The sequence below is a fragment of the Aedes albopictus genome, chromosome 1 (assembly GCF_035046485.1).
Source record: "Aedes albopictus strain Foshan chromosome 1, AalbF5, whole genome shotgun sequence".
NCBI lineage: Eukaryota > Metazoa > Arthropoda > Insecta > Diptera > Culicidae > Aedes > Aedes albopictus.
The window spans coordinates 332005266-332018385 of record NC_085136.1 but is presented as its reverse complement, the minus strand read 5'-3'; the positions used below and the strand labels follow the sequence as shown (position 1 = coordinate 332018385).

The 13120-nt window shown below is 38.9% G+C and overlaps 1 protein-coding gene across 1 annotated transcript in view; it reads right to left on the bottom strand.

Annotated features, from left to right (window-relative positions):
• Positions 1 to 268: 268 nt before the first annotated feature.
• The window catches only part of LOC109404189 (collagen alpha chain CG42342), a 226265-nt gene continuing 213413 nt past the window's right edge, over positions 269 to 13120 (bottom strand). Inside the window, exons 9-11 of the mRNA XM_062842238.1 lie at positions 12150 to 12230; positions 993 to 1193; positions 269 to 648 (exon numbers count right to left, since the gene is read on the bottom strand). Of these exons, the coding sequence (XP_062698222.1) occupies positions 487 to 648; positions 993 to 1193; positions 12150 to 12230 (444 nt within the window). The 3' untranslated portion in view covers positions 269 to 486. The remainder of the gene's footprint in view (positions 649 to 992; positions 1194 to 12149; positions 12231 to 13120) is intronic.

Here is a 13120-nt window from a genome sequence, read left to right as displayed (position 1 = left end):
TCCAAATGGAGGAGAGCATGCCACACAAATGCCACGCTGCAGTCGCCTCTCTGATACCTTTAGTGATTATTTGGATGTTTGAACTGAAATAGGATGGGTGACGAAATCTATCCGTTTTCGCCTGTAAGCATAGTCATGGTAAACTACCTCGAATTGCGGTCATCAAACTTAGAAAAAAAAAACTAACCACAGCCGAACAAACGTATCGCCAATTCAATGGTATGCTACGGTTACTTGTCTGTGATCAAACATTCGGTTTAATATTTGTTATGTTTTTAATTTTTATTTTTCCCTCAGCCTACTTCTACCCAACCAAAAAAACCCACCTTATAAACTACCATGGCACACTTGACCTCGTTCCCAACCACTCCCAACCGGATAAAGCGCCAATCCACACCACAGCCAAAATAGGCTGCAAAATTCTGACTTTCAAAAGTCACCGCGGTCAGCCAGCAGTCAGTCGTCGTCATCGTACGCGGTCCGTCATCAGTTTCCGTTCTCGTTTTCCGGGTATTCTTCCTCGTACTCCTCAGGTTCGCCCGGGGCGCCGTCGTCTTCCTCCTCGCCGTACTCGCTCTCGTTCTCCGTCCCCGTCACGTCCGGTAGGTAGTCCTTGTGCGGTGGCGATGGCATCGCCGGTTCCTGATACTGTAGAGTAGAGGTGGCAATTAGAAGGGGAAATGTGAATTGTCGTACCGGTCACTAGACTTGTTCCGTTAGAGATGACCACGACGGATGTCGTTGGCACTCTTTGATCTTTTTACATAAAATACAAATTTCGTTCAACTATTTGAGAAATGAAATTTTTCAAGGTCTGAAATATTTCAAATATTTAACTCATACTTTGTATGTATGATTCATTTTTCAGTGTTGCCAACACACATTACTTCACAGCATGTAAACATTTCATTTGGAAAAAATAAAACAGTTCATCCCGTGAAGTCGAGGTCTAGATCTTCCGGGACCAGTCTATCTTATTTTGCAGATCTTACCACTTTGGGTGCCCGCCAACCGCATCCGGGCAGTGGCAGCCCATCCATTCCCAGTGGACACGGTGCATCCAGCCCGGGGACGCCCTGGTCACCTTTGTCACCGCGGTCGCCCTTGCGGCCCCGTTTCCCAATGGGGCCCGGTTCGCCTTTGGTTCCCTTTTCGCCGAGGGGCCCTTCATGGCCCGGAATGCCGTCCGTTCCCTAGCACAGAAAGAGTGGAGTAGAATGTGGTTTCGTAGAAACTGGAATGCAAAACTGGAAAAACATGCCGGGGAAATGAAACACGAGCACGAATTGAAATGATTTGAATTCTGTATTTGTTTTGTACACGAGTTTTCGTATTTACAGAAGAATCTTTTGCTGAACAATTACACTAGGCGGGGTGATGACTATAGGATGCTTGCTAGCAGTTTCATAAATATTTCGGTTTCGAGCATTTTCGTTCGGTTTCAACAGCCTTTCTATGTACACAAAAATCAGTATCAATTAAGTATCTGAGGGAGCAGCCATCCGGGGACCCCTCGTCAAGTCGTTCAAACTGATGCACTCGCAGTTGGCCTTGATCCAGAATCTCTCTGCTGGCTGAGTGAGTCGGCGGATGGATGATGACGCGGTTCTGTTTTTGTTTGGATTCGACAGTTCAAGTGCTGTCAATTAGTTTTCCGCTCCAGCTCGCGGTTGCTGCTGCTGCTGCTGTTGGTGCTGTACGAGTCAAGGCCAACTTGGATCGTCGAGTGGTTTTGCCTCCCCCTCGTTATATGAATGTTGTGGGTGGAGGAGGCGAGTTGCGCGGGGGTTTGGATGGCTTCCGTGCAAGTCAACCGTGGGTTCAGAAATTGGACGGAAGACTGGCGAAATCAATCTTTGATAGGCTCAATCTCTCGTTCTCTTTGTCGGTTAAGTGGATGCAGGGATGGGAAGAGATAGCAGAGGAAAAAAAGGTTTTTGCGAGAATAGAACATTAATGCACCTTCACAAACTGAAATCTGCTCCATTGAAACTTTTCCATAACTTAAAAAAAGCGTAGTATCGCAAATTTGGTTTGAGATTTTTGCGATTGAAACTACTCAAAATAACTGGGATAGGAAAAATTTTCACTTTTCAAAAAATGTTCAACTCGTCGTAACTTTTCGAAAAGGGCATCAAATATTCTCAAATTTTTACTGTAAGTTCATCAACTAGTTGTGCATCAGTGGTTCAAATTTGGAAAAGATCGGGCCATTCTACACGAAGTTATAAAGATTCTAGAAAAAGGTATAATTATCCGATAGCCAACTTTGAGCTGTTATATCTCCGGATTCAATGAACCGAATGCAATGAAATTTTGATCATTTATGACTTATATAATGAACTTTGAAAAACAGTTTACTTAATTTCAAATTTTTAATAAGAAAAAAAAGTTATGGCGGCTTCATTTATTCCATGTTTTTTTTTTAGTAAATTTATCTATTTTTCATATGCATCCCATTACTTTTTCAATTTAATTCCGTTTATTTTGTTACTTCCCTTCAAAACATATTCATATTGAAGTCAATTAGAGGGAATTTAAATGAACTATAATTACTATCTCGAATTTTGAAACCATGATGAAGTTTTGGATAAATTGGTGTTATATTGGAAAAATAATGCAATCGTAATAATTTTCTTCCGTGTAAAGAATTTGAGGTTAAGTCAAACGTTTTTAATAGCTCATTATATAAGTCATAAATGATCAAAATTTCATTGCATTCGGTTCATTGAATCCGGAGATATAACAGCTCAAAGTTGGCTATCGGATAATTATACCTTTTTCTAAAACCTTTATAACTTCGTGTAGAATGGCTCGATCTTTTCCAAATTTTGACCACTGATACAAAACTAGTTGATGAACTTACAGTAAAAATTTGAGAATATTTGATGCCCTTTTCGAAAAGTTACAGCGAGTTGAACATTTTTTGAAAAGTGAAAATTTTATCTGTCCCAGTTATTTTGAGTATCCCCTGTATTTCTAATAACGTGAAATTAGAGTGATCCAAATAGTTAGGGTTTCAGAGGTATTATCTATTAAAGATTAAAAAATATATATTTCAACCTCCTGAATAGAATAAAATTATTAATTGTTTAAAAATTTCATACCGGAATGCCTGCTTTCATTTATCTGAAAATTCCTTCGGGAATTTTTCACGGATTTCTTTAGAAAATGCATAGTTTCCTATAGAATTTTCTCCTTAGATAGGCCCACTCAGCTCAACACACCTCCCTACTAACAAAAGTAGCTGTATAACAGCTTATGGAACAAACGCTCTTGGAAGAAAGCTCGCTTAAGCTCTTATACAACAAAAATGTTAGTTGGGCTGGCCAAGTTCTTGCAAGCATTTTTATCGAATCCAAGAAGATGCTAAACAGATTTTTCTCCAAAGTTCTTTATTCAAGAAATTATTTGGGGAGTTTATCCATAAATCCTTCTTATAATTCCTTCCAGTTCCAATATTGCTCCATTGATTCCTTAAGGGAATCGTCCAGGAATTCCTTTCAGAAAGTGTTCCACGGGTTTCTTTTGCATGTTCTTCAAGAATATCTTCCATTGATACCTATAGGATTTCTTTCTCTCAGAATTTTCTTCAGAAATTCCTCTAGAGCATCCTCCAGAAATTTCTCCAAGGATTCGCTAAGAAATCTTCCACGAATTCCTTCAGAAATTACTCCAAGAGTTTGTTCTAATAATCCACCAAGGTTTCTTTCAGAAACTCCTTCAGTGGTTTCTTCTGAAGCTCTTCCAGAGATTTTTTTAAGAAATTTCTCTAGGGCTTTCTTCAGATTCCCCTCAAGAATTTCTCCCAAAATATCTACAAGAATTCTTTTAGCTAGATTTCCGTGGGTTCCGTTGGAAACTCCGATAGGGATTATTTTAGATAATTTTCTAGGGATCCGAATAGAAAGTCCTTCGGAAATGTCTCCAATAATTCATTCAAAATTTCTACAGGAATTTCTTTAGGAAATCTTTCAAAGATTTGTTTCAAAAGTTTTTGGCCAGTGGTTTCTTAAAAGAATGTTTGAGTGATTCCTACAGAAATTTGTAAGGTATTTCTTCACGAAGTTCACCAGAGATATGTTCAGGAATTGGGAAATTGGAATCCCCTTTAACCCTTATGTGGCCGGCAGGGTACCCGGGTACCCAGCACCTATTTAAAATACACGGTGTAGAAAAAAGCAAAAAGTTTGACGGCCACATAACGGTTAAAATCCCACAGTAAGGTGTCCATATCTTTTTTTTAGGGATTCATCCAGAGATTCTTGCACTATTACTTTTTTTGTATATTTAGGAATTATGCCGGAGATTTCTACAGGATTGTATTTCCTGAAATATTTCCCCTGAAATTTCTCCAGCATTTTCACTAAGGATAACTCTATGAATGTCCCCATGGATTCTTTAAGGAATTTATTCAGATATATGTATTTCCTTGGAAATTCTTGAGAAATTTCTCTAGTTTCTTCTAGGGATCTTTACAGAAACTCATTCACGCGTTACTTCAGGTATTCTTATAGTTATACTTTCATAGATTCGAGAATTTCTTCAGGTATAGTCCTAAAAAAATCCTTCATATACTTTTCTAGGATTCGTAGCACGATTTCCCGAGGAGTGTTTCCGGGATTTCAGATATTCTTCTTCAGATATTCTTCTAGAGATTCATTCAAGAGTACCCTCAGAAATTTCTACGGGCATTCTTAAGAATTTTCTTCAGCGTTTATTTCAGAAATTCCTGTCGGTTTACATATGAAATCAGTTTTAGAGTTTCAAAGATTTTTTCGGGAATATTAGCAAGGGAGTTCTTCAAACTCTTCCAGCTTTTCAGAAATTCATCAAACACATTTTCTCTAAAAAATCAACAGTGATTCTTTTGGACATTATTCCCAAGACGAAAAGAGGCAGGCCAAGTTCCAGTGCAAACGTATAGCCATAAAAAGAAGATTTAGAAATTGCTGCTGAGATTCTGCCACAGTTTCCTGCAGGGATTTGTTTCAGAAGTTACGAAAAAAAAAACAGAAATTACATGAACAAATACTGAAAAAAATCTTGAAGGAACTACTGAAGAAATATCTAAAGAAATGCTTGGAGAATTGTCTGAAGGAATCGATAGAAAAAAAAACTGCTGATGAGATACCTTTGAAGATTTCTAGAAGATTTTCTTTAAAATTTTCTGGATAAAAATCCTGAAGCAACTGCTGAAGTTATCTCTGGAGGATTACTGAATGAATGTCTGAAAAAACATGAGAAACTCTTGAGAAACTCTGGCAATAATTTTAAGGAAAAATAAAGAAAAACTACCTCGAGGAATTTTTTGAGAATTTTTTGGAGGGATTTTTTGGAGAAATCTGTACAGGGATTCCCGAAGGAATCTGCTCAAAAATGCCTGCTGAAATTCCAACAGATGTTACAGAAAAATGTCTTGCGGGGATTCCTCAATACATTTCTGAGGGTTGCGTGAATGATTTTTTCTAATGAATCTTTGTAAGAACTCCTAGACATACCTCAGTAGTATAGAAAAATCTCCGAAGAGAAGAATTTCTAAAAGAAATCCTGCACAACCAAAACATAAAACTTGGGTTGGAACCACTGAAGCAATTTCTGAAAAAAAATAGTTTATTGTGGGAATATTCAAAATAATGCCTGGAAGAACTGGAGAACCCCTTGCAGGTAATTACAGACTAATTTCGTGAAAAATCTACAAAAAAGAAAAAAAAAAGATTCGGTAGTTATTTCTGCAGGAGTTGCTAAGAGGTTCTTCGGAGAAATTCCAAAAGCATCATCGGTGAAATTTCTTAAAGAATCCCAGAAAAAAGGCTTGAATAACTCATTAGCAATCTCTGGTGGAATACTAGGAGGAGTTTCTGGAGAAACCCATGTGGGAACTTTCACAGGGATCCATTCCTAGACGAATTTCTGAATCAAAACATGCGGGAAACCCTAAATATATGAAATAATACATGAAGGAATCGACTAGGAGAAACTAGAACAATAATTTCTGAAAGAATGCCTGGAACCCCAGAGGAATCTCTGAAAGAATCCAAATCTGCGAATCTCTGTGCACAAATTTGTACTTTTAAAAGAAATCTTTGGAGGAATTCCCGGCAACAATCCCAGAAGAATTTCTTGAGAAGTTTTTAGAAGAATTCCCAATGAAATCCCAAAGAAAACTACTGGAGGAAATTCCAAAAATATTCAAGAAGGAATTCCTTTAGAAAATTTCAAAGAAGTACATGGGAAGAAAACATTCCACAATAATTCTTGGAGGAATCTTCAGATGAGTTTATTTAAAATAATTTATTATTGGGAATACCTACCCAGATTCCAGGAAATATCCTCGAAGGAATCACTGACAGAATCATTGGAGGAGTTCGTGATGGCATCTCCGGAAGTTTTCTCGGAGAAAGTCTTTGAGAAATTGCTGAATGCTTTCCTAGAGTAATTTACAGAGATATTTCTGGAAGAATATTCGTAATTATTATTGGAGTTTCCAGGAGAAGTATTAGACAATTTTTAGATAAATTTTCAAAGGCTTTTCTCAAAAAAAAAAAAAAAAAACTTTCGCGGAATCGTTAAAAAACCATTTAGGGACTTTTAAAAATCTTTCAAAAAATCGAAAGGAATTTTCTGAAAAAAATCTGTTACGAATTGCAGAAGAAACCTTGGAATAATCTTCCGATAGAATTCTCAATGAATCATCATGAGAATGTCTAGCGGAGTCATCGGAGAAATTTCGGCTGGATTTTCAGAGAGACCCGTCGAGACAATATCTAGGCAATTCCTCTGAAAAACTTCTGCAGAGTTTCTCGGCGTACTTCTTCACAAATCAAACACATTTGTTTACGAACTTTCAAGATTGGTGCTCTTGAAAATGTGAGTAGGGGGCCAAGTCGACCATTGTGGCAGCCATATTTGCATTTTACAATGTTTTTCCTTAAATACACCTCCACAAGTATTTATGATAGAAATTTTGGACGAACTTTACGAGGAATCCCTGGAAGTTTGTATGTCCTTGATGAAAATACTGGAAAAATCCTTAAAAGATTTTTTGGAGAAACGTTTCTTAGAAGAATCCTTGGAGAAATTTTTTTTTCGCGAAATCCTTACGAATTTCTAGAAAGTTTTACGAGAATTCCTCTGGTACATTCTTTTCAAACCCTCTAATCAGAAAAGATTCTTGAGAGCCTGGTGGAATTAAGAGGTCCACAACATCATAACACGCAATTCAATAATTCCTCGACAAATAACTCCTCCAGAGAAGCACGAGGATTTTTCTGGGAATTCCTGAAAAAGGAGAAAGTAGAGTCTTTCTGAAAATACTCCTTACATTTTTGCAAGGAATGTACCAGAAGTTCCACGTGGATTTGCCCTGATGTTGTTCCTGAGGGTCCTCCTATAAATCTCTGCAGAATTCAAATTGGCATTTCTCCGATAACCTCGCTATAAAATTTTATGAAGATTCCTTCATAAATTCTTCTTGAAATTCCTCCAATGATTCTTCCAGAATATTATTCTCAGATTCCTTGTGGAATACCTAAACCTAAAAGAACGTCATCTGAAGTTTCTCTGAGATATGCATAACATTTTTTTCAAGAGTTCCTTAAATCCTTCTCTGGGAATCCCTTGCAAGATTTTTTCAACAATTTCTCGAATATTTCTCCTGAAATTTCATTGAGGACTTCTATACAAATAATACCTGGAATTCCTCTAGAAATTTCTCTGAAAATTACATTGGAAGAACTTCTTCTTCAAGTCCACTGAGGAGTTTTCCGAGGATTCACCTGATTCTCGATTTCCTTTTGTTTTTCTGGCAAACTCTAATTTTTGCAAGATTTGTCGAGAAAACATGTTAATTTTTATTTGCACTGTTATTCGAATTTTGAATCAAAACTCATTCTGTACGGTACGCACCCACCGTGCAAAAAAAAAAGAATATTCAGGGGTATACAATTGCCCTTGCGATATACTTCAAAGATTCGTCCGATGATATTTCTGGAACTTTCTCCTGAAATCACTCTTGAAATAGTAATACTTGAAAAGTTTACTTTCACAGTAAGCTCTTTTAAAAGACAAATAAGGGGAAAGGGGGTTCCCAGGTAGTTTCCAGAGTGCCCAAGAAAAGGGGTTTCAAATGGTCATCACGGGGGGCATTTCAGGGGGTTGTTTCAGAAGATTTCAGGAGAATTTTAAGGGCATTCTGTCAGGTTTCGTTGGCGTTTCAATGGGATTAAGGGGATTTCAGGGGTATTACGGAGTTTCAATAGTATTACGGAGGTTTCAGAGGCATTTCAAGGGGCTTTAAGGGTGATTCAGGGTGGGGCACAAAGGGAGTTACAAGACATTTCAGAGAGGGATTTCAGGAACGATTTAAGTGCGTTTCTAGATACTTTAGGAGCATTTGATAGCATTTCGGGGACGTTGCAAGAAGTTTTAGGAGCACTTTAAATTGATTACGATGACTTGAATGGCGTTTCAATGGGATTCCGAAGGTTTCAGGGGTGTTTCAAGGATTTTTGTTAAGGGGTCTCTGAAACTTCGTCCGAACTGACCTCCGAATTCCTCCTGACCCCCACGGACCCCATGTAATGCACCTAAGACCCTCTTAAAGCCCCTAAAACGCCTCTGTAACGCCTCTTTAACCCGTCGAAAATCCTCTGAAATACCTCCGTAATCCCCTTGAAACCTCCACAAACCAGTGTAACGCCTCTGCGTCCGTCCGGAACCCTCTAAAATGCCTCCATAATGTTTCTGAAACTCACCGAAAATACTCTAAAATACTTCCCGAAATGCCTACAGAATCCCTCTAAAGTCCTCTTGGAGCCATGTTACGCACCTGAGACCCTTCGAAACTTCCGAAAACGCCCCTGTTACGCCTCCAAAACCCTTCGAAATCCTCTGAAACTTTCCTCAATGCTGCATTCTCACACTTGCGGTTCTCGAGTTACCCTCATGACTCTTTCGCAGTTTTCGAAACCACTGGAACTCCGGTTTTGCATTGTGAAACTGTTGTTCCAGTCTCCCCTCATCTTGATTTTCATAATATTCATGCATAGAATGTTGCATGAATGTAATATATGACGGTGGTATGTAAAATAAGCTATGGTAGTAAAAGCATCAACAATAGTGGTGAAAAAGTAATGCACGGCTCACTGACCGAAACTCCTTAGGAGCCATTGAAACGCTTCAGAAACACCCTTAAGCGCCTTTGAAACCTCCTGAAATGTCCCTGAGACCTTCAGGTACCCCCTGTAACTACTTTGGATTCCCTGGAACGGCCTTAAAACCCCCTAAAACGCCTCTGAGCCCCCATGAAGCGCTCTAGAGACCCCTTGGAGCACCCTGGAACTCCTTGAGACCCCGGGAGATGCCATTGAGACTCCCTTAAAACGCTTCGGAGACTTCCTGGTGACCCGTGTTACCCTCATAAATGGCCTGAGAGACCTTGAAACCCCTTAAATGTCCTGGGACCCCTTGAAACATCCCTGAAACGTCTCTTTACTCTCCCCTATAAACATTCGATGGATTAGGATGCATATAACAGCAAAACTGGAAAAAGTATTCCAGAAAAAAAAAATATTATCTTAACTCTGGAAGGTGCCGAAGAGATTCGTGTAGTTGCTGGTCGAAATACCAGTAGGTACACTAACCTCTTTTTATGCACATGGTTGGGGCTGCATAAAATGAAAAAAAAAAAGACATAAAAAGAGGGGACTAAGGGGGTTTACAGAAAGTTCCCAGGGAGCCCAAAGAGGGGGATTCCAAGGGGTGTTATGGGGTTGTTTCAGCTAATTTGAGGAGCCTTTTAAGGGCGTTCTGTCAAATTTATTGGCTTTTAAATGGAATTACGGTGAATCCGGGGGCATTTAAATAGCATTAGGGGGTTTCAGGGAGGATTCAAATGACGTTAAGGGCAATTCAAGGAATCTCATGAGCCTGGGTGTTGCAAGGGGTTTGAGGGACGTTTCAAGGTATTTCAGAGTTTTTTAAGAGAGTTTCAGGGTATTTCAGGAACATTTTAAGGGCGTTCTTAGAGGTTTTGGTGGCATCTAGTAGCATTTCAGGGGCGTTTAAGGGGGTTTCTGGACCCTATTAGAGGCGTCTAAAAATCCCATTTTAAATTGATAATGATGATTTCAAGGTGAAGTGCTCTTGAAATCAACATAATCAAAATAGGATTACGGATAACGGGTCGCGAATAGGTACGCCTTCCGGATCGTATCAGTTGGTTTCAAGAACACCTCTAAATCAAAGGTTTTTCAGGAGCCTTTCAAAAGTTATTGTGATGGGATCTCTAAAAATCCTCTGAAAATTCCTGAAATGTCTGTTGAAGATCCTCCTGAACCCCCTTGAACCACTTGTAACGCACCTCAGACGGTTCGAAAAATCGGAAAACTCCTCCGTAACGCTTCTGTAATGCCTCTCAATACCGCTGAAAATGCTCTGAAACTTCCTTAAATGCCTCTAAAATCCCCCTTAAAACTTCTCGGACCCCATGCAACGCACTTGGGACGCTCTGAAACCTCCAAAAACTCCTCCGTAATGCTCCCGTAACGCTGCTGAATCCGCCGTCAAAAATGCTCTGAAACTTCCTGAAATGTCTCCATAATCCTCCTTAAATTTTCTCGGACCCCATTTAAATGCATCTGAGACCCTCCGAAACCCCTCTCTCCGAAAATGCTCTTAATGCAATGAATGAAATGCTTCAAAATCCCGTCAAAAATTCTCTGAAACTCTCTGCAATGCTTTCGGATACCCCCTCAGACCTCCGAAACCCCCCCCTGAGATCTTCTTGGGATCACACTGAAACGCTGAAATACAGTGCGAGAAATAAGTATAAAGACAGAGCCGTTTTCCATACAAAATAATCATGTTTAGGGATCAAAATCTCTTTTTCTAGCGATTCGATTGTTATGGAATTTCGCCTGCAATCTTAAAATAACTAGAATTTTGGCTAGAAATATAAATCATCATCCATGAAAACGTTTATATCGACTTTTCAGATTCAAATAAATATAAAGACACATTTTTATATGGAAATCAGTGTCTTTATATTTATTTGAATCTGAAAAGTCGATATAAACGTTTTTATGGATATATAAATCATCATCTAGCCAAAATTCTAGTTATTTTAAGGTTGCAGACAAAATTCCATAACAATCGAATCGCTAGAAAAAGATATTTTGATCCCTAAACATGATTATTTTGTATGGAAAACGGCTCTGTCTTTATACTTATTTCTCGCACTGTACTTCCCGTCATTATGGATTATTCTTTTGCACACTATTGGTTCTGAGTAGCTTCCCTCTTTTTATACAGGGCATAAAAAAGTGTATAAATTTAAAGTGTATAAAAATAACACACATAAAAAGAAGTTTTAGTGTAATATTTGAAATTTTTTAGATACATATTAAGATTTAGAAAGAAAATTTCAAATGACCAATTCTAAAGAAATCTCACAGGAAGTGTTTCAGGCATGTAATAAGAATGTTGAATAAAACTCTTGGAAGTTTTTTTTTTTTAAAGTAGCTATTTACGAGGATTAATACCTGCCTATGAAATGGAATTCATGAAAAATCCTAAAAGAAACCAGTAAAACAATGTTTTTTGTTCTGAAGATTATTTTAAAGGATTTATGAAAAAATACTCTAAACAATATGATGTAACGATAGAGTTCATCGATGTTTCAAAGCAACCTGATAATATCTTATGGCACATACACGGCTTTGAAGCCCTTAGTGCTGAATAAATGCTTGCTATGATCAGATGATCAATGGAACAATTTTCAACTTGTTTCGACACTTCTATGTGACACAATGTGTATTCTACGATCGCATTACAAAGACTACCATTAGGAAGAACATTCATCATTCGAAGAAATAAAGGAAAAGCTGGGGAGAGGACAGATGCAGAAGGGGAATTCAATTTCGAGACACTTCACGCGATTGATGATGATGGTTGAGCGCGCTGCCTGCTGTTCAGGAGTAGGTGGTGGAGATGATGACGATGAGACGATGAATTACTTGGAGGAGTATTATTCACAAAACAGCCCCGCGTGCAGTCAGGCTAATATCATTAGGGGGGGCACGCACTCTCTCTATCTCTCAATCGTCTAGCTTCTCGCAAAACGTGCTTATACAAGAGAGGATATTTACAGGCAATCCGGGATCACCTCTTTCTCCTTTGATGCCGGTTTCGCCCTGGGCGCCCTTCATTCCGTCCAAACCGGGGGGTCCCTGTAGGTGAAGGGGGTAGAAATAGTTGAAAAAGACTATGAATATTTTTGGTTTTGGATTGAGATGTTCGGTGAGTGTACTAGATTCGGACAGTATCATCTATATCTGGCACACTCACCCTAAATGTGCATATTTTAGTCAACGTTTAGTGCAGGTTCAAAGTCTACGTAGTGTCATTTTTATGATAAGATCTGAACATGGTTATTACATGATTGTTAGAGCTACGTGCAATCCAAGACACCCATGCGTGCAGGGTTGTTAGTAAACCATTAGTAGTCATAATTTCACGGCTTGCTCTGATAATCTCTGATCGAATTCCATTCTTTCCATCATGCAACGCAGATTTAATCTCTGTAATTCCACAATTTATCGTACGAAACAACGCTTTAACGGAGAGCTATTGGTGGGCGCCAGCGCCCCGCTTCAAAAATTCCATTTCATTTCATTAATTATATAATTTCAATTAAATGAGTTAGCCCGCCTTCCAGCAGGGCACGAGCAATCGAGGGTTGCTACAATTTACATTTAAATTTTTTGCTTTCAACTCCGAAACCAGAGCCAAAGTACGGCCAAAACCAAAGCAAACCATGGAACGGATGCATGGGGGCGTTGCGTTGCCTTGGTTGGTTGGCTACTGGGTTGTTTTTCCAACGATTTCCACGAAATTAGTCGTAGCACTTCCGACAATCTCCTTCGATAATGTTGCCGGGCGAAGAAGCGGGCGCTTATCTCTTACTTGATGGAAGTTTTTCTTTTCTGCTCTAAAATTCACCCATATCCTAACTTGGAAGTGAATCTGAACTGAAGTGGTCGGTTTCTGTTTTGGAGGTTGGTACACTTCGGCGAAAAGTGCTTCTCCCTCTTATGGGTGGCTGGCTGGCTGGAGAAAG